This window comes from Gopherus flavomarginatus, chromosome 2 (assembly GCF_025201925.1).
Source record: "Gopherus flavomarginatus isolate rGopFla2 chromosome 2, rGopFla2.mat.asm, whole genome shotgun sequence".
In the NCBI taxonomy this organism is placed as follows: Eukaryota; Metazoa; Chordata; order Testudines; family Testudinidae; genus Gopherus; species Gopherus flavomarginatus.
Genome location: NC_066618.1, coordinates 267,571,810 through 267,599,285, shown reverse-complemented (window position 1 = coordinate 267,599,285; position 27,476 = coordinate 267,571,810). Strand labels below are relative to the sequence as shown.

Genomic DNA, 27,476 nt, shown 5'->3' with positions numbered 1-27,476 from the left:
GTCTACTGAATAGATTCACAGAGAAACTTAAGCATGGTGATGCTGAACATCAATGTCTTACTTTTAGATTATTAGAAAAATCACTTTTCAATACCCGAGATCATTGCCCAGGTTCCCTACATAATGAATGGAGAAAGACAGGTGCTTTAGAACAGGATTCACAAAAGCCAGTAAGCTAGGCAACTCCTTGCCTAAAATAGTCAATGACAGATGCCAAGCAGAGAGGTATGCACTAAACTCCAGCCCTCTCTTGAAGATAGGGACCTAAGTCAAGGATGCAGGGAGGCATCTTCCTCTGGTTGGGATTTTCACCGCAAACCGTCTCTTGGCATTAGTCACATATGCACTTTTAGCAAGAAATCTTTTCATTCGTGCCGGAGGCTCTGACATAGGAGAAGGAGGGTGGGTCTTGGAATTGACATAAGCAACACATTTCAAAGAAGGTACACGAAGGTAGGATCTATTTTTTTCTTCAAGTGCTTGTTCATGTCTATTCCAAGTAGGTGACTCCCAAGCAGACCACTGGAGGAGGGGTCAGAGCTCACAGATTCGCTGATTGAAGCGCAGCTCTGCTGAAAGCTGCACCGTCCCTGGCATGCTGGACGATGGCATAATGCTAAGTGAACATGTGGACTGAGGACTCGCTTGCTGCCCTGAAAATCTCCTGTATAGGGACTTGTGCCAGGCAAGTGGCTGAGGAGGCCTGTGACCTTGTAGAATGAGCTGTTCGCATAGGGGCTGGCACTTTTGCCAGGTCATAACATGCCCAAAAGTGATCCACAATGAAATTCTTTGGGACAATACAGGGAGACCCTTCATCCTGTTCGCTATAGCGACGAATAGCTGGTTAGACTTCCAGAACAGTTTTGTCCTTTCAATAAAGGAGGCCAAAGCCCACCTCACACCAGGGGAATGGAGTTTTTGTTCCTGGCTGTTGGTGTGTGACTTGGGGTAAAACACCAGAAGGCAAATGTACTGACTTATGTGAAACTGAGATACCACCTTTAGCAGGAAGGCTGGATGAGGCCACAACTGAACTTTGTCTTTGTAGAAGACTGTATATGGGGGTTCAGATGTCAAGGTTTTGATCTCAGATATCCTCCTAGACACCAGGAATGCTACTTTCCATGAAAGGTAGAGGAGTGAGCATGTTGCTAAGGGTTGAAGGGAGTTCTATTAAACTGCAGAGCACGAGGTTCAGATCCCATGCCGGTACTGGATGAGAGATTGGCCTGCCTCCTGCCCACAGATGCCATTTCAACTAGTGCCAGCTGCGCCATGAGTAATAGGATTCTGCCTCTGAGTCTGATGATGGAGACTCAGAATGAGGAGACCACGGCAGTGCCGCAGAGTCAGTGAGCAGTGCCATATCACTGCAGGCTTGTCTCTGGATGCTGCCGTGCCTTGCAGCACCGGGGTCTATCCTGCCTGGTGGGGGAGTGTGGTGCTGTCATAGAATCAGGTACGTGGCTGCCTTGAATGTGTCCAGAGTGGAAGGCAATTCCATCTCCTCCACTTGACACTCGACAGACCCCTCTGCGGGCCTGAAGCCAACAGTGCCGTTTCCTACAAGACTGACACCGGGTGCCCCTGCACGGGACGCACACCACTAGCACTGTCAGTTGTGACTGCTCTCACCAGGGACAAGTGCTCTCTATTGTTTTTATTGTGCCTCCTGTAAGGTACTGGTGAGCGTGAGCTGTGCTGCTGCCGTGGTCTTCAGCGCCGGGGAGTGACAGTGCCAAGAGTCCTTCCTCGGTGTGACAGCTTCTCTAACGGAGGCCAGTGCGCCCCACACAAAGGTGTCAGGTGTCATGTCCTGCTGGCCTGTAGCCGGTTGAGGACACAGGGCTGCCTGAAGTCCCTTTCCTTTTAGTTCTAGGGTAAAACCTTTTGCAGATCTTACAACAATCTGTTTGATGTCCTTCTCGCAGGCACTTTAGGCGGGAGTCGTGGGGATTGCCCTTTGGCATGGGCTTGTGGCAGGTCCTGCACGATTTAAACCCTTGGGGTCGAGGCATGCCCTGAGCCCAAAGAAGGGAATGAACTGGGGTTGCAGGGAACCCCCAAACACAAACTAACTACAACTAAAAACTATTTGCAGGTTTGTCATAAACAGATGGTTAAGGGTTAATGTCTCTTTTACCTGTAAAGGGTTAAGAAGCTCAGTAAATTTGGCTGACACTTGACCAGAGGACCAATAGGGGGACAAGATACTTTCAAATCTTGGTGGAGGGAAGTCTCTGTTTGCGCTTTTTGTGTTGTTCGTTGTTCGCTCTTGGGACTGAGAGAGACGGGACATCATTCCAGGCTTTCCCAATCTTTCTGAATCAGTCTTTCATGTTTCAAAATAGTAAGTAATAGCCAGGGAAGGCGGATTAGTCTTATGTTTGTTTCCTCAACTTGTAAATGGTGTTTTTGCTGGAAGGATTTTTACCTCTGTTTGCTGTAACTTTGAGTCTCAGGCTGAGAGGGGCGGTCCCTCTAGTCTATATGAATCTCAGTATCCTGTAAAGCATTTTCCATCCTGATTTTACAGAGATAATTTTTACCTTTTCTTTCTTTAATTAAAAGCTTTCTTTTTAAGAACCTGATTGATTTTTCCCTGTTTTAGAATCCAAGGAATTGAGTCTGAACTCACCAGGGATTGGTGGGGGAAGAGAAGGGGGATGGTTAATTCCTCTTTGTTTTAAGATCCAAGGAGTTTGGATCTGTGTAAGCCTCTCAAGGCAACCCAGGGAGGGGAGAGTCTGGGGGGAAAAGGAGAGGGATGGTTAATTTCTCCTTGTTTTAAGACCCAAGGGGTTTGGGTCTTGGGCTCCCCAGGGAAGGTTTTGGGGAAACAGAAAGTGTGCCAGACACAAACTTCTGGCTGGTGACAGCATACCAAATTGAAGCTAGTAATTAAGCTTAAAAGTAATCATGCAGGTCCCCACTTCTTGAACTCTAAAGTTCAAAGTAAGGAAAAAACCTTGACAAGGTTGAAGATCCAGAAATCACTAGGGGAAATGCCAAAGCAAGAGAGAGACTCAGCTCCAACGACCGTCACTGATGGTAAGAAGGAACTAAGGAGGCAGTGGGTCAGCAGGACCTATGTGCGGTGCCATGAAGGCGTGACGGATGGTTGTTTCCATTTCTATTTCCATCAGCTGTCCTGCCTTCATGCCCATGTTCCATATTATCATCCTTATTGAAAACAGAGGCAAAGTATTCATACAGCTTTTGGGCAATACCAAAACTATCTTTAATCTCCTTCCTGTCCACACTGCATAGCAGCCCGACATCATCATCTCTTATTCTCTATCTAAAATAAGAGTTTTTTTAGTTAATTTCTTTGTCAGGAGCTTACATTTAGTAATTTTCACTTTATTCCTACATTTCACAACTTCCAAGATTTAACTGTCATTGCTGATCAATCATTTTCCATTCTCTATAGACTCCCTGCTCACTCCTAATAGCTTTTTATTCATCGATCTGAGTCTGGAGCCTTTCGTTGTAAGTTTTTCCTTTTGTTTGGGATGCAAATTTCAGATATGCAGAAATTCCAAGAGTAATTTTTCATAAATATAAAGGCATTTGTAATAAAAAAGAAAAATCAGTCGGACAGCTCTCCAATACCTGTAATGCTCCAAGTAGTACTGGACCCATTACAACTTTATTATTTGTATTATCATAGCACTTAAGAGCCCCAGTCATGGACCAGGACCCTACTCTGCTAGTTGCTACATGCCCCAATCTTATGACTTGTTACATGAGGGTATATTGCTGCACTTACACTGAGCCCCATTGAAGTCAGTGAGGCTTTATGCAGGTGCAGCAGTTAACCCAAGCACAACAAAAGGCAGAATAGAGAGATTTTAATTTAAAATTAAAAGTAACATTAACTTTTAAGTAGACCATTTTTTTTAACTTTAATATTTAAAAAGCAAACCTAGTACTGCCTTCCATGTAAGACAATGTTACTCACCTTGAGCAGTAACTGATTCTTCAAGATCAGTGATTTTCAAACTTTTGTACTGGTGACCCCTTTCACATAGCAAACCTCTGAGTGTGACCCCCCCCAATAAACTAAAAACACTTTAAAAAATATATTTAACACCATTATAATGCTGGAGGCAAAGCAGGGTTTGGGGTAGAGGCTAACAGCTTGCGACTCCCATGTAATTACCTCATGACCCCCTGAGGGGTCCTGACCCCAGTTTGAGAACCCCTGTTCAAGATATATGTACTTATGGGTACCCCACTTCAGGTGCCTCTCAAGCCCTTGATTGGAGTATCCTATCAGGCTATTGCTTAGGAGTTACCTGAAATTGAGCACCCATAGGGACACTACTTGAAGAAATGCCTTGTACACTAACTGGTTTTTCCAGATGTGTCCCCCTATCGGTACTCCACTACTCACCCTCCTTCCCCTCTCTGCTTCAGACTGTTCTTGTTGGTCATTCAGATAAAGAAGGAAACAAGGGAGGTTCATCTGCACAGTCCTACATATCCTCAGAGTGCAGCACAAAGTTGTATAGAGCACATGCACTGGCCAAACTGACACTGCTCAGTGGAAAATCTCCAAGCTAGGGCTCAAGAGGTACATGTGCATCTGTGGGGTACCTATAGGGACAATACTCGCAGAAGTAGTAGTTACCATTTTTTTTTCAGATAAACGCTTAAACACTAAAGAATCAAAGGTAAAGGACAGCACTTTTGCTTCTATTTTTTCTTTCATAAACTGAACTTAGCTTGCTCACAGAATAAAGGTTATCTGCTTTAAGTGACATACAGTATATTTTTCCTATGAAAAAGGCAATAAATACATGGTAGAGAAATATCTGACCTCCACAGCAAGAGATCAGAAAAGAAGCATGCTACAAAACATCATAAAGCAGGGGTCTCAAACTCCCAGCCAGTGGGCCATCTGTAGCCCCAATGTGGCCCACAGGGTTCCAGTAGTTTTGGGGCCAAGTCTCTCCCTTGGCCCCACCTGCCACCCCCGGGCACTCCCCTCTCAGGGGCCCCGGCAGCACAGCGGAGCTGAGCGGTGTCTGCCTGCTCACTCCAGTGGCTGTCAGTCCCTCCCTGTGGCCCAGGGGTGGAGCAGGGTGGGGCAGGGCTGTGGCTCCACACACTGCCCCTGCCCCGAGCACCCCTGTGGCCAATGGGATGCTGCAGGGGTGGTGCCTGGGGACAGAAGCACGTGAGGGCCCCCTGCCCCGCCTTGGAGCCCCAGGTAAGCACTGCACCCCCTTCCTACACACCCCCTCCCATCCCCAAACTCCCTCCCAGAGCCTGCACCCCAATCTCCTACCCCAGACCTCCTCCCCCACCCAAACTCCATCCCAGAGCCTTACACAGGTGGAGGGGCAGAGTTTTTTGGGGAGCGGGTTCTGGGTGGCATGAGTGACATTGGCTTGCTGGGAGGATTTGAGGACTGGCACTGGCCCTAAGGTAAATTGAGTTTGAGACCTCTGCCCTAAAGAATGTGTTACTAGCCAATTTTGAAGAGGCTTATACAAAAAAACATGCATTAACCAATTACTTAACTTCACTTAAGCCAAGTGTTCAAGATTATGGTAGAATTTGAGCTAACATTTATTCTCTGCAAGCTTTCGAGAGTCTTTGCAATCAAGCACAGAAGAAATCTGGAAGGCACCAATTGAAGATCTTTTCCTGTTTTTATGGCACTGTGATCCATGTTTTCACAGTTCCATGTTATAGTAAACTCTTTCAGTCTCCAATACTCATTGCCTCAAAGGAGTTTTGAGCCCACACAAGCATCACATCTAAGAGTAGCAAAGGCTAGTGCAAACACATGAACACCTATTTCATGAACTCAGCAGGCTCTCCGAAATCTATAATTTAGAGTCTATAAACCCATACAAAGGTTAGAACATAGCTAACTCAGTCTCTCTTAGCCTCCACAGGTACAACAGAGCTGAAAACACCCAGGTTTACATTGTGAACCACTGGGGGAGAAGGTATTTTCCGTGGCAACTATGCAACTACTTGATCGAAGATATTAGACTCATGCCTAGTCTGATTGTGCTTAGATGCAAATGTAAGGCACCTTTTTAGGGAAAATCTCTATGCAGGAACAGTTTTGTATCTATAAACACCATCACAAGCATGTATGCCTATAAACATTGATACAAAAAATCCCCATTTCAATTCAAACTTCCCTTATTACTAAGGGTAATAGTTTTATGGCATTATTGCAGCTCTCAAAAGTATGCTAAGCTCATCACAATACAGATAAAAACCAATATCGCTGCCCTGATGAACTTGAAAACTAATTTAAAATGGGATGATCTCTTCTCATGACAAGGCAGCAGTGAGGGGTGAGAAGGATGGACAGAGATAATGTTAAGATATGCATTTGTTCAGAACATGACACAGAAGCAGAGTTTTATTTCTTACCTAAGAAATATAAAAATTGTCATAGGGCATATTAGTCCTCTTTGAAAAGGACATCAGTACAAACACGGGACCTTTAAGTTTGCATATACAGCAGCCACATGGGGGAGTTACAGTGTAGCACTTTGGTGCACACTGCTATTGGTGTTCCTCTTAGTCAGAACTGCAGGGCTGTGTAGATATGTCCTTGGTTTTTTAATTTCCTGTAGGCTTCACAGAAATGGGCCTTAAGAATTAAGCCTTAAGACCCAAATGAATAAAAACTTTCTACACTGCTTTGCCACAGCAATAGGTGCAATAGACACAAGTAATCCCAAACCAGTGAGAGTCCTAAACAGTAGATTCCTGTGCATCACAGACACACGCACAGGAAAAAACAGAGAAACAGATCTAATATATCCCATACAGAGCTGACATTTTTTGAATGTCACCTGCCATCCTTTAATTGTGAATTGGTAGTGATGCTCAATACTAGAACTATTCAGCTTCTCCTCATAAGTCTTCAAACCAATTTTGAGGATTTCAATAACTCGGTCCTGGGTTAGGGGTTGTTATAAAATTGGATGGGTGGGGTTCTGTGGTCTGCCTTGTGCAGGAGGTCAGACTAGATGATCATATTGGTCCCTTCTGACCTATGAGTCTATTTGTAAAGTTAACTGATGTAAAAATGAGTGGAACTAAGCACCATTACACTAGTAACTCAGTTTCTTATAAGCCAGTGCAGTGTTTAATATAATACAGCTGAATTATTTCACTTAAAGAGTGTTTTAATGCTTTATACTGTACAATACTATGGATCAAAGCAATGAAGTCAAATTTGAAATAGCATCCCTGATCTATCACAGAATCAGTGGTAGTTGCAGATATTGTACATTGCACTTTCTCCCCATTAGACGTTTTCCCTGAAATAGTACACTTTCTAAAGAGACAAGCTCATACTGCAGTTAGCTGGAAAAATTTCTTTGGGACTGATATAGAAGAAGCTTCCCACACCCATTTCCTAATCCTATCCACATTCTTTGCTTGCAACATTTTTCTTTTGAAAGGAAATTAGGTATATTGGAAATGTTATCCAATTCAAGACAAAAACATTATATTTAGAGCACAGTATATTAAACACTTTTCAATCTGGGCCCCAATTTTCTAGGCACAATTTGGAACTTTCAGTCTATTACTCACACATGCTTTTTTCTTGCAATTTGTTCCCAGCACAATACTTGGACACCAATATACCCATGTAACAGAGGTGCAAGTTTGAAAACGAGAGCCTGATGTTATGCAGCATATATGTACGAGGCTAAGCTAAAGTTTTGAACATAGCATTGTAAATCTACAGGCAAGACCTATTATGCTGCAGAAGCAGTGGTTTATAGTTTTCTTCTGATAAAATTATGGATCTCAGGGTTCTCATTTATAATCCTTAATTTCAGAAATTTAAAAACAAACAGGATAAAAAGTTTTCAGAGAAGAAAACTGGCATCCATATTAAGCCTAAAGTGAATCTAACTTGTTAAAAACGTGTCTAAGGTATTTAGAATTAAAAAGGGCATTATCAAAAAATTAAGATGGATTTTTGGCACTCCAATATACAACAATAAAATACAGCAGATCTTGATGCAAGATTGACAGTGAGTTTGTAATGGTTACATGGACCCAAATTAAGTGATGCTGATGGATACTTCTATAATATACGTTTGCTTCAAATGACAATATTGAACTCTTGTACGCAATATTAAAATGAAATAATTTGCTATGACACTTCAATTTTAGACAAACTGACTGCACACAAAAATTACAAGTGACTATTTTCTCCATATGGACACAAAAAAACCATACAGATAATATGTTAATTGTATGCACATGTAATGTGTCCATAGACACACAATGTACACTGATGCACATGGGAGTAATACGTTTATTATAAAGAAGCATATATGCATTCTATCAGTAATACATTTTAATATTAATCCAAACAACATTCTACATATTATTAAATCAAAAAAAGTAGGTTTTCCCAGTTAATCCAGCAAAACTCCCTATAATTTATAAAAGGTCCTCTGTATATATACACACTTACAGTGTACTTATTTTCTCACAGCACCTTATATTTACACTATGAGATTTGTGCAGTGACACACAGGGCTTTGAATGTGTAGAGCTCTGTGAGGATACAACATTTGTATCTGTATCTGATCTGCGATGTGGACATCCACGGATATAAAGTGGATATCTGCAGATTTTCAGGGCTCTATGCACGTGCACCTAATACACACTGAAACAGTCTACTCTGGTACAGTTTCCTTAAACAATGGTAAGCCTTCTGATCAAAAAATGGATTTTGTACAAAGGTAGTACTTTCTGCTCTATTTACACCTCTTTCAATTTTGTTTTTTGGGAAAGTCTCCTACAGTGTATTCCAAAATATAGCTTGCTAGATGGGGAAAAAAGGGCAGGTTCGTAATTGGTGAAAAGTTGCCCAAACTAATGCGTTACAGTAAAGTGTGAGGGTGGCACAAATTAAAAAGTACACAACTGAATAATTCTAGTTAATGAATTGATAAAAAGTATTAAGTATATGAAATACTTTATATATGTTTTCAACTTATTTAAGTCATCTTTCCTTGTATCAAAAATATAATTCAATACATTTAATATTATTAAAAAATTAAGAAAAGATCCCCTGACAATGCTTTTCCTTACCTCCCACTCTCTAGAAGCAGCTTCATTAGTGCAATCACCAGTTTCAGGTTCTTCATTCTTCTTCAGCACTACAAACCCAGGCTCTCTAATAGACTCTCCAGTATCCTCTGAATACATTTCTGGGCTCCACTGAATAAAGAAGGCATACAAGTGTTCTGTCCTGAAAAACAAAATCAAGTAATAACACAAATTAAACAAAACATATTCATTGTTGACTTTATCAAGGATTGCACACGCATGTAAAAAAACCTCCACAATTTCCTTGTGTTTTACCACTATCTATCTGAGATTATAGAAACAAACATGGTTGAGAATCTGTTAACTATGCTATTGTTTACTTTTGGTATTTCACTAAACTTGGACAGTGAAAATAGACCAGCTTTAATTTGTCAGCTTTAATTTTCTATTCTTACACAGTAGTACAATAATACTGTTTGAGCTCTCATTTTAAGAGTTTTTATATAGTACCAACCACTGAAATATCCAAACTCTAAAAATACAAAAGGACTGCTTAAACAGACTCATGGGAGGTTTAAACCAAATACGGATAGAAAGGTTTGCATCTCTCTTGCCTCATTCTGCCCCAGATAAAACCTAACACTTTGAGCCTAAACCACTTCTGAGTGTTTTCATATTCTACTTAGCATTACTAGCTGGCACAAAGAAAGAAAGCAGAAGATATGCATATAACAAGATCCCGAAAAACAGATTAGTCTAGTAGTAGTAGTTAATTAAGTGGCAAACCCTATTCTCTTTTCTATAGGCTTTACAGAAACAGAATGTTTTCACAGTTTGGGAGGGCACGATCCCAGAAGATTGCACAAGAAGTTACTATCCCTCATATGCTACAGAACTGTGTTCTATGAGAGTTCCCTGTGCAGTCACTGAGGGAAGTTTGGGGGATAGTACCAGTGGCTTTGCAATACCACAACTTAAATGACACTTCACCATGGACAGGAACACAACAGTCTTGAGGATTATAGCAGCCCTAAGGCTTTATGGTGTGGAACAGGATCCTCCCTCTCCTCTTCCTTGAGGACTTCCCTTGTGGCTAGTTTATGTACTTTAAGTCAGCACAAAGAACAAGATTAGGCCCAAAGAGATGAAGTGTGTATCAGAAGTGTATTTAATTTATTCTCCTTAAAGGAAACCCTGCCCAAACTGATACTAGATTATCAGAAATCACACTTGCTGCATATCAGCAAGTTCTTATAAGATTCCAACTACGTCTTCCTTGTAACTCTGTTTCCAGAGACCAAAGGCCACTAAACAGCGCTCAGTTTAAACTTTAAGTTAACCTTTTATTCTAAATTAATTTTAGTGCTTTTGAAAAGATGTTCAATAGACAACACTAGAGACTCAACTCCCACTTTGAACAAGGCAGAATAGGTCATGACAATGAAAGCTTCCTCACACAATCCTACTGCCTATGCATGGGAGCAGTGTTAGTGCCATGTCAGTTCAAAATAACTGGTGTCTCAAGACTGCTAGCTAATAAATGCCGATTAATAATTGGCAACAACTAAGAAACTAGTATTTAAAATAGAAAGTTATTCACTTTGTCTACAAGAAGCTTAGTTAAGCCTCCAACATTTAACATCCTTCCCCACTGTAAGATGCTAGTGCCATGTACACATCAAGCACTACATTACCAATAACCTGCTCCTTGATCCCATCTTTCACACAACAGGATGGAGATGAGTCCATCTGAATTTCTCTCCATGCTGATATATGCCATGACGGACAGCCACTTGGCCTACCAAGGATGCAGTCTTTAAAGTTAGCTAGTAGCACAGTTTGGTTAATTAAAAGAGGTGCCAAGTAGAAAGAATGGGGCATGCCAGCACTAGTACAAGGTACATAGAACTAAAACTCTTCTCCTCACATTAGCAAAACTCCTGCATCTACCCTGGCTAATCTTGTGTCCCCACACTATGGAGATGCAACAGTTAATAGCTCCAAGTAGCAATGGATCCACATGGTCCATCTACTCCTTCCCTTGCCCACCCAGCATGTAGTTGTATTTCCACATGCACAAGCTTTCCAATTTCTTACCTGATTTGAGTAGAACCATGTTGTTGTTCTGCATCTGACACTCTCCACAGCTGTGGAAGAAGGGTAAGATTTGCCTCTTGTGTTATTACAAGGAAGGTATAATTACTTATACATGATTCTGAGAAGCGTGGAGGAAGGTAAATTAGATTACAATGATGCTGGGAAAAATATTTATCTGACAACCTAATCCCTCTTTACCTTTCATGCGGAACAGCAAACCAGTACTCGTGTTTCTTATCTCTCTGTGCATACTGCTGCATTGATGCACTTGCTTGTGACACAAATGTTTTTCTCATAGGTTTTCCAACTCTGAGACACAAGAATTTGTGAAATCGATGTCTTCTCTTCTCCTTCATAGGAGCAGAACCTATCACAGATAAAGGGGAAAAAAAGCAGGTAGTTCTGTCAAGTTCTACTCCACAAGCTGAACCATTCAATTGACCAACTACATATTAGGATGATTTATCCAATGCAGCCGAAATTAGCTGCAAATACTCTTCTTTCGTTACAAAGATTTGTTACTATTCAGCATATTTAAGCTGACTTATACACATGGAACAATAAAACCTATGAATAAAACACAGATTTGACTACTTCTAACTTCTTCCCCCAACCCTCAATCCCACAGTACATACTGAAATTTCGGTTATGTTTGAAAATGCACTGTAATGGGGAGAGGAGGGGAATGACTCACCTCATGAGGGCTTTCTAGGAGCTGGGTGCGATACTGCAATCTTTTTCCTGCTGTGAAATCCACTGTAGGTTGCCAACCTCACTATACAGGTCTTCAGTAGCTTGGCCCTCCAGTCAAGTCACAGTCAAAAAAGAACACTTCTGAGGTAGTTCAGAGTTCACACGACATGCCCTCCAGGGTTTTCAGCCTAGTCTCTGGGCCCTTTAAGTTCAGCCCTTTGCTTGGCCTTCTAAAGGAGCCTTAGCCCCTTCACCAGTGGCTGGTGGGGGAACCTGGGCCTGCTCACCACTCTGGGTTCAAACCCAAGGACCTTATAAACAGCAGCCACGCACGTCTTCCTTTAATAAGTTACTGCTATTTCCCTGGGCCTCTTCCCACCTGGCCCCTTCACCCATTACCTTATCGTTAAAGTTATCAGGTCTTCTCTCCCAGGGCCAGTAAATGCAGCCAGTAAAGCCCCTTTGACCAGAGAGGAGCACCCTTCCTCGTCCCTCTGGTCCCAGTCAGGTACTGCCCTACGAAGCCCCTGCAGCTCCTTTAATCGGCACCTGCTGGGCTCTGATTGGCTATTTCCACAAGACCTCTCTAGGAAGGCCTGGAAGACCAACCTTTGCTGCTCCTTCCTGGGTGGGGTGTAGTAGCACTGGGTAGCCTCCATCAAGGGGGTTACGAAGGGCCAGGTACACCCGTCATGTGCATCAAAGAGACATTTTACCTGTAGTCTGAGATTGGAATTCTCTCCCCTCCACCTCAACCCCTTTTTAAAAAAAATAAAAAAATAAAAATCTATTTTCCCAATTTACAAAATGTGACCAGATAGCAATAAAGTGACATAGAATGCCTCTCCAACTGGTTAAGGCTCAGCCAATTACCAGAGGCTTCTAGCTTTCAAACCTTCCTTGGTAGCTCTGCCTCCAACTGCCAGCTACAGCACACGGTCCTTCAAACAAACCAAAATGAGCTCAAACTAGCTATGGGAATAAAGGGAAACAAGAAGACTTTTTATCAATACATTAGAAACAAGAGGAAGACCAAGGACAGGGTAGGCCCACTGCTCAGTGACGACGGGGAAACAGTAACGGGAGACTTGGAAATGGCAGAGATGCTTAATGACTTCTTTGTTTCGGTCTTCACTGAGAAGTCTGAAGGAATGTCTAGTATAGTGAATGCTTACGGGAAGAGGGTAGGTTTAGAAGATAAAATAAAAAAAGAGCAAGTAAAATATCACTTAGAAAAATTAGATGCCTGCAAGTCACCAGGGCCTGATGAAATGCATCCTAGAATACTCAAGGAGTTAATAGAGGAGGTATCTGAGCCTCTAGCTATTATCTTTGGGAAATCATGGGAGACGGGGGAGATTCCAGAAGACTGGAAGGGGGCAAATATAGTGCCCATCTATAAAAAGGGAAATAAAAACAACCCCGGAAACTACAGACCAATTAGTTTAACTTCTGTGCCAGGGAAGATAATGGAGCAGATAATTAAAGAAATCATCTGCAAACACTTGGAAGGTGGTAAGGTGATAGGGAATAGCCAGCGTGGATTTGTAAAGAACAAATCGTGTCAAACTAATCTGATAGCATTCTTTGATAGGATAACGAGCCTTGTGGATAAGGGAGAAGCGGTGGATGTGATATACCTAGACTTTAGTAAGGCATTTGATACGGTCTCGCATGATATTCTTATAGATAAACTAGGAAAGTACAATTTAGATGGGGCTACTATAAGGTGGGTGCATAACTGGCTGGATAACCGTACTCAGAGAGTAGTTATTAATGGCTCCCAATCCTGTTGGAAAGGTATAACAAGTGGGGTTCCGCAGGGGTCTGTTTTGGGACCGGCTCTGTTCAATATCTTCATCAACGATTTAGATGTTGGCATAGAAAGTACGCTTATTAAGTTTGCGGACGATACCAAACTGGGAGGGATTGCAACTGCTTTGGAGGACAGGGTCAAAATTCAAAAAGATCTGGACAAATTGGAGAAATGGTCTGAGGTAAACAGGATGAAGTTCAATAAAGATAAATGCAAAGTGCTCCACTTAGGAAAGAACAATCACTTTCACACATACAGAATGGGAGGAGACTGTCTAGGAAGGAGTATGGCAGAAAGAGATCTAGGGGTCATAGTGGACCACAAGCTTAATATGAGTCAACAGTGTGATACTGTTGCAAAAAAAGCAAAAGTGATTCTGGGATGCAATAACAGGTGTGTTGTAAACAAGACACGAGAAGTCATTCTTCTGCTTTACTCTGCGCTGGTTAGGCCTCAACTGGAGTATTGTGTCCAGTTCTGGGCACCGCATTTCAAGAAAGATGTGGAGAAACTGGAGAGGGTCCAGAGAAGAGCAAAGAGAATGATTAAAGGTCTTGAGAACATGACCTATGAGGGAAGGCTGAAGGAATTGGGTTTGTTTAGTTTGGAAAAGAGAAGACTGAGAGGGGACATGATAGCAGTTTTCAGGTATCTAAAAGGGTGTCATCAGGAAGAGGGAGAAAACTTGTTCACCTTAGCCTCCAATGATAGAACAAGAAGCAATGGGCTTAAACTGCAGCAAGGGAGATTTAGGTTGGACATTAGGAAAAAGTTCCTAACTGTCAGGGTAGTTAAACACTGGAATAGATTGCCTAGGGAAGTTGTGGAATCTCCATCTCTGGAGATATTTAAGAGTAGGTTAGATAAATGTCTATTAGGGATGGTCTAGACAGTATTTGGTCCTGCCATGAGGGCAGGGGACTGGACTCGATGACCTCTCAAGGTCCCTTCCAGTCCTAGAGTCTATGAGAATATATAGTGGAAAAACATATTCACAAGAAAAAAGATTAATGTATATATTTAGACCTATGTCAGTCTTATGTACTGAATGTAAGCGTATTAGTTACTTTTCATTTCAAGAAACCAATTTCTGCATTCATCAATGCAGAATTAAGACTTATTTACATTTCTAAAATTAGCTTTGTGTTTATCAAATATTTTAGAGTTATAAAACATACAGGATGAAGTAGCTCTATATTTTGCTCTAGTATTTCTAATGAACTAATGGAACTGTTAGGTTCCTAAACACTGGATAAGTGATTAGGTATAAATTGCCAAGTTTAGCTAAAGGGACAGTGAACAAACCAAAATAAACAGCCTCTGAGACAGACTAAATCCCCAAATCCCACAACACTTCAAGTTGATTCAGAAGGAAGCCTTTAAAAAGCAAAAAGAACAGTCAAGTTAGGAAAACAAAACAAAAAATAAACAAGAATGAAAAACGCTAAGGTCCTGATCCTAAACTGTGGCCAATAACTCAGGAGGTGCACGTGTGTGCAGAGGGTGGCAAGCCATTCCAGCTCTAACCTGTCTCTCTCAAAACTGGGTGACCGGGCAACAAAATGGCAGATGAAATTTAAAGTAGATAAACGCAAAATACACCGCTATCACGATATAACGCGGTCGTGGGGAGCCAAAAAGCCCTACCGCATTATAAGTGAAACACTGTTAAATCGAGGTAGTGATGGCAGGGCAGCAGCGGTGATTTAAAGAGCCCGGGGCTACCGTCGCGGGGAGCACAGAGCCCTTTAAATCACCGCTGCAGCCCTGCTGCCACTACCCCGGGGCTGCGGCAGTGGGGCTCTGTGGCGATTTAAAGGGTCTGGGGCTCCCCACGGCCGTAGCCCCAGGCTCTTTAAATCACCGCTGAAGCCCTGCCACCACTACCCTGATTTAACAGCGTTTCACTTATAACGCAATAGGGCTTTTTGGCTCCCCACGACAGCGTTACATCGTGGTAGCGGTGTATTTTGCATTTATCAACATTAAATTTCTTCTGCCATTTTGTTGCCCAGTCACCTAGTTTTGAGAGATCCTTTTGTAGCTCTCCTCAGTCTGCCTGGGTCTTAACTATCTTTAGTAATTTTGTATCTAGGCCTTGTCTGCACTGCCACTTTACAGTGTTGAAATATTCTCACTCAAGAGTGTGAAACAACACCACCCTTCCCCCCACCCTCCCAAGTGATCCATGCTTCAGTGCTGGAGAGTGGCAGTGTAGACAGTCTATATATTTTTCCACAAGCATTTTTATGCTAACTGAACCGTACATTCACAATGTTATTAAATATGTGATGTCCTTTCAAAAGGTTCTGAATGGTGCCTAGTGCAATAATGGGACTATTAGTAACAACAATAAGCTGTAGGGATTCACACCCTGGCTTGCTGCATAGTAACTTGCCAACTTCGGGGGAGGGATAGCTCAGTGGTTTGAGCATTGGCCTGCTAAACCCAGTTCAATCTTTGTGAGTTCAATCCTTGAGGGGGCCACTTAGGGATGTGGGGCAAAATCAGTACTTGGTCCTGCTAGTGAAGGCAGGGGGCTGGACTCTGTGACCTTTCAGGATCCTTTCCAGTTCTATGAGTTAGGGATGGGAGTACTTTTCCCTGTGATCTTACTAAAGATACAATCCAAAATTGCCAAACCCAGCTAGAGGACATATTGTGTAATATAACAATTCCCATAGCAATTTAGGGTATTAAAGTCAAACTTACTACCACAGAATGATGCAACAATTAAATGGGTTGGCCTTTCAAAATGCAGTTACAGAACTGGATCAAACGGCTAACCACACCAGATGTTGAAATAGAAAATGAAGTCCAGCCAGCCCAAAAATATATTGTAATTAAACATATTGGTACTTTTAAATGATATACGGGGGACTGGTTTGTATGTGAACATTCATTCAGAGTTTATGTTTCATATAAGTACTATTCTGGGTGTTTTTTTTTAAAACCAGATACATAGTGCATGGTTTAAAGTATTGGTTCATCTTCATTAGTGCACCATAAAATGACCAGACAATTAAAACAAAACCACAAATCATGAAAGATTGTATTTAGAAATAATGCCAAATATTCAGAGATTTTAAATTCTTGATAAACTGCAAGTTTTGATCTGAACTGCAATCAAAGATTGCTGCAGTAACTTGCAACTAAAATCACACAGAAAAAATGAATACCTACCTTTTCATAACTATTGTTCTTTGAGATGTGTTGTTCATGTCCATTCCATTCTAAGTGTGCGTGCACCCTTGTGCAGCGTCGGAGATTTTTGCCTTAGTGGTATCCGTAGGGTTGGCTGTGGTGCCTTCTTGAGTGCTGTGTTCATGTGTTAGTGTATCAGGCATGGCTGGTCCTACGCCCTCTCAGTTCCTTCTTGTTGGCAACTCCGACAGAGAGGCAGGAGGACGGATAATGGAATGGACATAAGCAACACATCCTAGACAACATTAGTTATGAAAAGGTAGGCAACTGTTTTTCCTTCTTCTAGTGCTTGCTCTGTCGATTCCATTCTAGGTGACTCATAAGCAGTGTCCATGGAGTTCGGCTCCGAGTTCACAGTTGTGCATCTTGCACCACTGCTCTACCAAAGCCAGCGTTGTCTTGAGCTTGCTGGGTAAGTACTTAATGAGATGTGAATGTGTGGAGAGACTACCAAGTAGCGACCCTACAGAGCTCCCTGATTGGAACCTGAGACAGGAAGACCACTAATGATGCCCTAGTCAAGTGTGCTACTCATAACAGTAACGGATGCAGGCAGTGATCCAGGACAAAAACCTTTGAGCAGACACTGGGCAACGCTTCATTCTGTCTGCCACTGTAACAAACAGCTGTGTCAACTTACAGAATGTCTCTGTCCTGTCAATGTAGAAGGCCAGCGCCCTCCTGACGTCCAGGCCACGCAACTTGCATTGCTCTTCTGATTTATGAGACTTTGGGAAAAAGCCATTAAGTATGTGTCCTGGCCAGTATGAAACTGGGAAACCATCTTCGGCAGAAACACCAGTTCTGGACACAGCTGGACCTGATCCGTATAGAATAAGGAATAGGGCGGCTTTGAAGTGAGTGCCCTGATCTTGGACACCTTGTGGGCTGACAATATTGCAACCAGGAACAAAGCCTTCTAGGAGAGAAGCAGGAGAGATCAGGAAGCCAGAGGCTCAAACAGAGGCCCCAGGAGTCTTGACAGCACGAGATTCAGGTCCCAGGGAGGGACAGGATTCCAGAGGTGTGGGTAGAGATGCTCCAGACCTTTAAAAAACCGGGCCGTCATGTCGTGAATGAAGACTGAATTGCCATGGAATGGAGGGCGGAAAGCCGAAATAGTGGCCAGGTGGACCCTGATTGATGACAGGGACAAATCTTGGAGTTTGAGGTGCAGAAGATAATCCAAGATCTCCTGCAGAGGCCTGCTCAGCTCGGATACACCATTCCGAGCCCCAGTACGTGAACCTTTCCCATTTGGCCAGGTAAGCTGCTCTGGTGGAGGGTTTCCTGCTACTCAACAAGACCTGCTGAACCCGGTCCAAGCATTCCCGTTTGTCCATATTTAGCCATGCTGTCTGGTGTAGTGCCACCAGGCTCGGGAGTAGAAGGCTGTCGTGGTTCTGGGACAGCAGATCTGACCAGAGGGGCAGCTGCAGCAAGGCGGCTACCGAAAGGTCCAGCAGCGTGCCGAACCAGTGCTGGTGAGGCCACATGAGGGCTATTAGGTACAGTGTTTCTCAAATGAAGCCATCAGGGCCTTTTTCTGTGGCCACAGCCTCCTGGGCTGTGATGGGGGTGGGAGGGCGCAAAGAACTGGCCCCTCTCAAACAGCTGTCAGCAGTGGTTGGGCCCTGCCCCCTTCCGGAAACACAAACACAGAAGGTGCAGGCAGCTGGTGAATTCTCCACTTTCCCCAGGGGTAGGGGAGGCAGGCTTTAGCCATGGGGCTTCTGGCTCTGTCTATGCTGTGGCAGGCTCTGGCTGCAGGCTCACCACCCCCTACCTACCCCCCCGCATTGTTCCTGGGCCCCGCTGCTTCCCTGCCCACCTCCCCATCCAGGGATTAATTTGTCCCAGGGCGTTCCAGAGCTGAGTAAGTCTGCTGTGAAAAGTGATATTAAAGATATAAATATCACTTCCCAGCAGAAAACTTACCAGCTAGCAAGTCTTAGAAAAGAAAAAAGCACAACCTAAAAAGAAAAACAAAAAAGCAAGAACATGCAAAGCACCTTATTTGTGTTTCTATTCTATTCTATTCATGTCCAGTAAATAGAGACATCAATTTTTATTACTGAGTCTGAAAAAACCCTACATAAATAAATTACAATGATTTAGACATGTATATGTGCATATTTGTTTTTCTTAAAGTTAAATATTTTGGGAAAAATTGACAGCATGGCCACCAGCCAGAGTTAGTGGCCACACTCTGAGGGCACCAAAAAATTTGTTGTGAGAACTCCTGCTCCCTGTCCTGTTTGATCTTCACGAGGACGCTGTGAATCAACGGCAATGGTAGGAAGGCATACATCAGAGTCCCTGGGATGAAAAACGTCTCCGACAGGGAGGTCAAGTCCATCCCCAGGATCGAACAGAACATGTGGCATTTCCTGTTCTGCCTGGACACAAAAAGGCCAACCTGGGGAATCCCCCACTTCTGGAAGATTATACTGACCACCTCCTCGTGGCGAGACGAGAAGGTCCTGCTGAAGTGATCTGCTAATACCTCCTGGTTCTGGGCAGGTGCGTAGCTACCAGATGAACAAAATGCCACACACAAAAATCCCAAAGGCGGAGAACTTCTGGGCAAAGGGCTGATGACCTGGCTCCGCCCTGCCTGTTAATATAATGAATTGCAGCGGTATTGTCCATCAGGACCTGCACCACCTTGCCCTTCAGGTGGGGCAAGAAAGTCTGGTAGACCAGGCAAACCGCTCTGGGCTCCCTGATGTTGATATGGAGGGCTAGATCGTCCCACAACCAGCGGCCCTGCGTGCTGAGCTTACCCAGGTGGGCTCCCCAGCTCAAGTCCAAAGCATAAGAGACCAAGGTCAGCAACAGGGAAGGGGCTGCAAAAGGAACTTCCTCCAGCACCAACTCGGGGTCCAACCACTAATCCAGGGACAACCAGATGTGATCTGGCACCCTGACTACTTGGTCTAAGTCGTGCCTGTTGAGGATGTAGACCGATGCCAGTCATGCTCACAGAGACTGGAGATGGAGCCAGGCATGACTGACCACGTATGTACATACAGCCATGTGAGCCCTGATGAGCGGGTGGTTTTTCACATAGGAGATCAGGTCAGACATGGTAGAGAATTGCAGGGAATAGCCTCGAGATACTATCTCCAACACCCAGCGGCCCAAGGTGACCCACGACCAGGCTGAACAGTAGGGACAAAGACTGTCAAGGAAAGAACAAGGTCTAGAGAGTGCCTTCAAAATGAGTGCTTCTGGCCCCCAGGATGCTTTCCCGAGCCAGGCTGCGCAGGTGATCAGGAGAAGAAGGGGCAGCAACGACTACAGCTTATCTCTCTATCCTTTCTCCTTGCTGACCCCTGTCTAGGTTGCCAAGACCTTAGTGGCGAGGGTGGCTGGAACTGCTTCCTTGCAGACTGTGGCATATGCAGACCAAGCAAGCAAAGGGTGACACAAGTATTCTTCAACCCATGCAGCCTTGCATCTGTCTGCTCTGCAAAGAGTCCATTCCCCTCAAACGGGAGGTCCTGGATTGAGGTCTGCATTTCTTGGGACAGGTCAGCAGTCTGAAGTCAGGAGCCGCACCTCATGACCACCACCATGTGACCACCCTAGCTGCCAAGTCAGCCCCAACCTACGCCATTTGAAGAGAGCACCTCACTTCTGTTGTACCTTCCTCCACTAGGGTGCCAAATTCCTGGGCCAAATCTTGGGGAAGGGACTCCTTGAATTTACAGAGGGAGTCCCACAAGTTAAAATTGTACCTGCCCAAGAGAGCCTGGTGGTTCACCACCCAGAATTGCAGGCTGGCTGTCAAATAAATTTTCCTCCTGAAAAGGTCCAGTCTTTTGCCCTCTTCATTTTGGGGGACTGAACTGGTGTGCCCCTACTTGTCCTTCTCACTGGATGCAGAGATGACCAGTGAGTCTGGAGGTGGGTGGGAATGTAGGTACTTGAACCCTCTGGAGATCTGTGGCACCGAGTTGGAGAGTGCTGCCTCGGCTCAGGAGCTCAGCGGTGCTCAACTGCCCGTGGAGGGTCTTGGCAGCTGGCTTGCCCTTGTAGGAAGCCTTTGCTGTTTCCTGCAGCACACGTGGTGCTGGCAGTGCTGGTAGAGGCCTCTACTCTCTAAGTTGTCGATCCCACCACAAGTCTGGGTCCCCTACCGCTCCGATGAGTCAGCAGTGGATCCTTTAGGGGGGCTAAGAGCCTCGACTGGGGAGGAACATCCATTTGGCTCCAGTGTGGGTGGGGCAGCCCAAACTGGGTCCTTTGCCTGGTACCCCATGGCCTGACCTGCCCGGTGCCAGGGAGCTGTGCTTCTTGGTCTTCTTCCTGGGCACCAGTGCCGTAGGTGAGCTACACACAGACTGAAATACTAGATGTAGAGTCTGGTGAGGATGGCTCAGAAGCTATTGGACGGCAGGCTCCATGAGGAGAGCCCGCAAACAGGTATCACACTATTTCTGGGTCCTGGGTTGAAAGTTTTTACAGATAGGATACTTGTCCTTCACATGTGATTCCTCCAAGTACCTGAGACAACTGCTGTGAAGGTCACTAAGAGGCATAGGCCTGTTATAATCCAAGCAGGGCTTAAACCCCAGAGGCTGGGGTATGCCCCACCTGGGGTGAAGTTCCCAATGGGACTCTAACGTCTAACTACCCTTCACAACTATTTAACACTAACTACTATAAACAAACTATTTACAAGGCCCTAGGGCTAGAAGTCAGAAGAGATGAAATCACTAACCCTTGCTATACAAGGAAAGGTGCTCTGACTAACTACCATGGGCAGTAAGAAGGAACGGAAGGCATAGGGCTGGTGGTACCTGATATACCAACACATTAGTGTGGCACTCAAGGGGGCGCCACAGCTGACCCTACGGATAAGGCAAAAATCTCCGATGACTGCACACGTGAGCACATGGACACCTAGAATGGAATCAACATGAGCAAGCACTTGAAGAACTGACCTTTTACAGGAATGAAGATGTGCAGAAAACTAAAAATTCATTTTCCTCATCTGAGAATTAATTCTTTATTTGGCTCCTGTGCTGGGAAAGGCTTTTGTATGTTTAACCTTATTCTATTTTAGCATCAAGCATAAAGCAATGACAAAATATGAGTAAGGCTATGTCCACATTAGAGACCTTACAGAGGCAACAGCTGTACCAATGCAGCTGCACTGCTGTAAGATCTCTCGTGTAGTCACTCTATGCTGACGTGAGAGAGCTCTCCCATCAACATATCAAAACACCCCTAACAAGCAGTAGTAGCTATCTTGGCAAGAGAGGCTCTTCCGCCAACACAGTGCTGTGCACGCTACCACTTATGCTGGCAAAACTTACGTTGCTCAGGGATGTGCGCTCTCACACCCCGAGCAACATTCATTGTGCCAACATAAGTGGCAGTGTACACATGGCCTAAGTGAAATGCAGAAAAATATATGTTGATGTAATGTTAAGATAGAGATTCAAGTCATCAAAAGGTTATGAAACTCAAAAAGTTAGAGTTCTCATTTAACTCAGCCATATTGCATATGTTCAGTAGCAAGGGTGAAATTCATCCAAACATAGAGCGCCTTTCTGGGACCACAATTTAATCACTTAACCAACATACCAAGGATCACAATTTGTTTTGGGTTCTACATTGATCGATCAGCCACAGTCCTCATGATATCAGCTGATTTGATTCTTCATCAAGTTTAAACACAACTGTAAAGTCAAGCTCTGAGACAGTGACTGGAAGAATGCAAATCCGTCTCCCATTCCCTCTATGCAATTCCTCCAATAGTAACCCTTCTCCTTGGTAAAGGCTAAGTAGTATGAATTATATTCTGTCAACAAGCCAGGGAGAAATTTCAGTATGCACATACAGGCAGATGAAGTTTTCCTAAGAATGATCTACAATAGTTAGTAAACACATTGAAAGTTTAGTACTTTTAAAAGAAGAAACTTTTTTTGTTGTGGTGAGGGGGTGATAGGACGGTTGAAAAAAACCTGCATGTTTATTTTATTCTGTAACCTTAGACCTTGACTCACTTACCTTCAACTTGTCCATCTGCTGCAATCTCCATTTTTTGCTTAATTTCTTTTTGTGAATCTTGCTGCATGTTTTCTCTTTGCTGCTTGGTTTGTTGCATAGTGTGAATCTTCCAGAGTTCACGAAGCTCTTCAACGTCTATGTCTGAATCTCGAGTTAATTCTTTCACTAGTTTTCCCTTGGTTATAGTCTCTTTTTTTTGAGAGTCTTTGATGTCTTCACAAGGTAGACATTCCTCCTTTATCACACTCTCTCTTTTGTGTGTTTTCTCTAGTGTGGAATCCTGATCTAGTACGACATCTACATCTGTGCCACATTCTTTACTGGGTTGCATATCTTGCAAAGATTGTTGATGGGCATCTGTAACTTTTTCCCTTACAGTGTCCTCTCCCTCCTGTATTGCCATTTCAACAGTTTCTGAACCCATAATATGGGTTACAAACCCACTGTCATTTACAGGCAGGTCAACACTAGATTTTAAGTCCTTGTGAACATCAGTTGAGTCTGAAATTATTGTTAAACATTCTGCGCTAGTTTGATTTATCGTTTGGACAGATTCTGATGAGGCACCAGAAGATTTGTCTTGTCGAAGCTCATCTGAAGAAACAAGTTCCTCACATATTGGAGAGAGTTCCGATTCTGTGAACACATCCTCCGAAAGAGACTCCTCTGTGCTCCGAGGGGCAGTGCTTGTACTGTCATTCCCTGTATCCCGAACCCTTGAATCCATTTCATCTGTATTGCTTCCTGTAATTTTCTTGAAATGGCAGAGGTCCCTTACAGATAATGGTTCTACATCTCTGTTAAGCAAAGGAGAGTCCAAGTTATCACCACAAAGTGCCTTTTATTGAACTTTTTTCCCTAAAAGAAATCAGAGATATGAATGCTGAAAAGGATCTTTGGAAGCTCATTTAGTCCGTCTTATTGACAGTTTCTAAGCCTGTTTATGATTATCGTAAAGGTCATTTAAAATAAGTTGTACTTGAATATTTTGTAATGCCAGGTCTACAACAGAATCTTTTGCCAGTTTAACAACATCAGCTGTTGTGGTTTTTTGGGGGAGGCAAAGGTTCGGGGGGTGGGGTGGGGAGCAGGGAACACATATACCAGCAAAGGCTCTAGTATAGACAGTTATACTGACATAATATGCTTTTGTCACTCAAGGAACAGTACACTAGTAGGATTTGCTAGTATAGCCGATTTAGATCTGACCCAAAGATTCATAGACTTTAGATGATCATAATGGTCCCTTCTGACTTTGTCTGACCTCCTGCACAATGTAGGCCACAGAATCTCACCCACCCACTCCTGTAACAAACCCCTAACCTATATCTGAGTTACAAAAGTCCTCAAATTGTGGTTTAAAGACTTCAAGGTGCAGAGAATCCTCCAGCAAGTGACCTATGACCTATGCTGCAGAGGAAAGCGAAAATCTTCCAGGGGCTCCGCCATTCTGCCCTGGAGGAAAATTCCTTCCCAACCCCAAATATGGCAATCACTTAAACCCTGAGCATGTGAGCAAGACTCACCAGCCAGCACCCAGGAAAGAATTCTCTGTAGTAACTCAGATCCCACCCCATCTAACATCCTATCACAGACCACTGGAAATATTTACCTGCTAATAATCAAAGATCAATTGCCAAATTAATTGCCAAAATTAGGCTATCCCATCATACCATCCCCTTCATAAACTTATCAAGCTTAGTCTTGAAGCCAGATATGTCTTTTGCCCTCACTACTCCCCTTGGAAGGCTGTTCCAGAACTTCACTCCTCTAATGATTAGAAACCTTCATCTAATTTCAAGTCTAAACTTCCTAGTGTCCAGTTTATATCCATTTGTTCTTGTGTCCACATTGGTACTAAGCTTAAATAATTCCTCTCCCTCCCTAATATTTATCCCTCTGATATATTTGTAAAGAGGAATCATATCCCCTCTCAACCTTCTTTTGGTTAGGCTAAACAAGCCGAGCTCTTTCAGTAAGTATAAAGCTGACCTCTTACTCACTGGGTATAACACCAACACTATGTATTACCAACCTGAAGGTAAGAGGTTTCAGAATAAACTTGCACAAGTGGTCCTAGGATATGGAGTACTGGGAGAAGATGGGGACAATAAGTATATATTGTATTTACTTGTATTTTTTGCAGTCAGAAGCAAACAAAACAAAGTTCCAGAGAGTGCCTTCTAGCAAGTCTGTGCTTTAAGTTCCCATTCTCTGGGGAAAGAAGCAAAAAACCCACCTTCCATTTGAAAGACATCTTCAGTACATTTTATCCCACAACACATATATCTAATGAATTAAATTCCCAGTAAAATTAAGATTTCATTACCAGTGCATGTATCCTCCTCTTTAAGTATATATTGAGTAATTGCTAAGATAGTAGGTTGCAATTAAGTTTCAGCTTGCATTTCAGACTAAAGGCCTTGTCTACTCTACCAGGGTAAGTCGACCGAAGTCACGCTATTCTACGTAGCTTAGGTCAACTTACTGCAATGCCTAAAACATGCTGTGTTGACGTGATGTCCTTACCTTACCTTACTCTCCTTGTTCCAGTGGAATACCAGAGTCAACCAGAGAGTTCTCTGCAGTCGATTTAGCGGGTCTTCATTAGACCCGCTAAATCAGGGGTCTCAAACACATGGCCCGCAGGGCTATTTCCTGCAGCCCACCAAGTGGCTCGTGCCCGCCCCCTCAGCCTACCTCCAGGCCAGGGGTGGGCAAACTACAGCCACAAGATTGCCCCCCTTGAACCCCATGCTGCTCCCTGAAGAGGCTGGCATCACATCCCTGTGGCTGGGGGGGCGGGAGAGGAGAAGCAGAGGGCTCCATCTGTGTGTTGCCCTGGCTTCCAGGCACCGCCCCACTGCAGCTCCCATTGGCCAGGAATGGGGAACCGCAGCCAATGGGAGTTTTGTGGGAGGTACCTGGAGGCACAGCGTGCGGCAAGCAGCGCACAGGGGCTGCAAGGACATGGTTCCAGCTACTTCCTGAAGCAGAGCCACCCCGGAGCCCTCCTGCACCCTGTCCCCCCAACTTCCTGCCCTGAGCCCCCCGATGCACCCCATATCCCAACCCTGTGGCCCGAGCCCCCTGCTGCACCCCACAGCCCTTCTGCACCCCACTCCCTGCCCTGAGCCCTCTGCTGCACCCCACATCCCAACCCCCTGCCCTGAGCCCCCTGCTGCATCCCACACCCCTTCTACACCGTGAGCCCCCTGCCTGCACCCCAACCCCCTCTGCACCTCAACTCCCTGCCCTGAGCCCTCACCTCACCCCTCATGCACCCTCTGGGGGCAGGGAGGAGGCAGAGTTGGGGTGAGGACTTCAGGGAAGGGGTTGTAATGGGGGCAGGATAGGGGTGGGAAGAGGCAGGGGCCCATGGAAGGGGTGGAGTGGGGGCAGGGCCGGGGGCAGTGAGTGGGAGTGTGTCAGTGTTGCAGCCCTCGGGCCAATGAACTAGCCCTCACGTGGCCCTTGTGGTCATTTGAGTTTGAGACCCCTGCACTAAATCGACCCCCACTGCATCGATTGCAGTAGCATCGATCCCTGGTAAGTGTAGATATGGCCTTAGAACGCCTAGGTAGTAAGCTATGAATTAAAGTGTGTTTGGATGGTAATGTCCTAATCTGACAATTTCCTCAATTTTCTAGTAACTGCCCTGATAGGAAATGCATTTGAGGAATCTTAATGCTCAGTCACCAAAATCTGTATGGAATACAAATATTGCTAAATATATTCCTTGCAACTGTCAGCATATATCTGAGCTTAACTAAATCAAAAGATGCCACAAGCCTACACACACCGACATGTGCTCTTTAGCTTTTGTGAATTCTAATCTCCTTACAAAAAAGAAAGTTAGGGTAAGGTTTCAGATTTGTATTGTTGACTTACAAAATTGAATGAGTTTTTGAAATGAGAAGGAGGGGGAAAGCAATTCTTCAAACAGATAATCAGGAGAGAATCTGCAGAAGCAGAAATAATTAGAACTGGGAAAGCCAATCAGAAGCTATATTTAACCAAATTAAATAGTTTGCTAATCTAATTTAGCTACTGCTACCACAGCTCCAGATTAAGATTTTTTAAATTTGGGTCTCATGCTGCTGCAACTTCACAAATATGACTTTTTCAGGAGCCACAGCACAGTAGCATTTGGATTGCCATTATAGTAATGGAACTGCCAGAGATTTGGGTTCTATTTAGATGTTTACAACTAAGATAGCAACCTGACACATAAGGGTTTTACAGAAGGCAGGTGTGAATTTTTACATACTCCTTTTTTAATTCTACAATTTGTAAGGTGACAAAACATATACACTATAGAACATTAAAAGTGTTCTCTCTCCAGGAGTTGTGGATCTGAATGTAAATGCCTCTGAAGTCATCTTACTTTGTAAATGTGTAATTCTGAGCTCAGTCATTAGGAAAAACTAATGTAATAGTCAAAGAAAAAAAAAATCAGCTTTCCAGCTGCAGTTTGGGAACCAGTAACAAAAGAACTGAGATTCCACAGTCAATATCTGATAAATCTTCTCAAGCCTATACAGACATTTCTTTTAAGGTACATTTGCTATGTGTAAAT

At 43.8% G+C, this 27,476-nt stretch overlaps 1 protein-coding gene across 4 annotated transcripts in view; it reads right to left on the bottom strand.

Annotated features, from left to right (window-relative positions):
* The window catches only part of OXR1 (oxidation resistance 1), a 536,651-nt gene that overhangs the window by 57,228 nt on the left and 451,947 nt on the right, over positions 1–27,476 (bottom strand). For all 4 annotated transcript variants that reach the window (XM_050940739.1, XM_050940738.1, XM_050940740.1 and 1 more), the window contains 3 exons: positions 22,898–23,694; positions 11,359–11,527; positions 9,106–9,265 (listed from right to left, as the gene is read on the bottom strand). In XM_050940739.1, the coding sequence (XP_050796696.1) occupies positions 9,106–9,265; positions 11,359–11,527; positions 22,898–23,694 (1,126 nt within the window). The remainder of the gene's footprint in view (positions 1–9,105; positions 9,266–11,358; positions 11,528–22,897; positions 23,695–27,476) is intronic.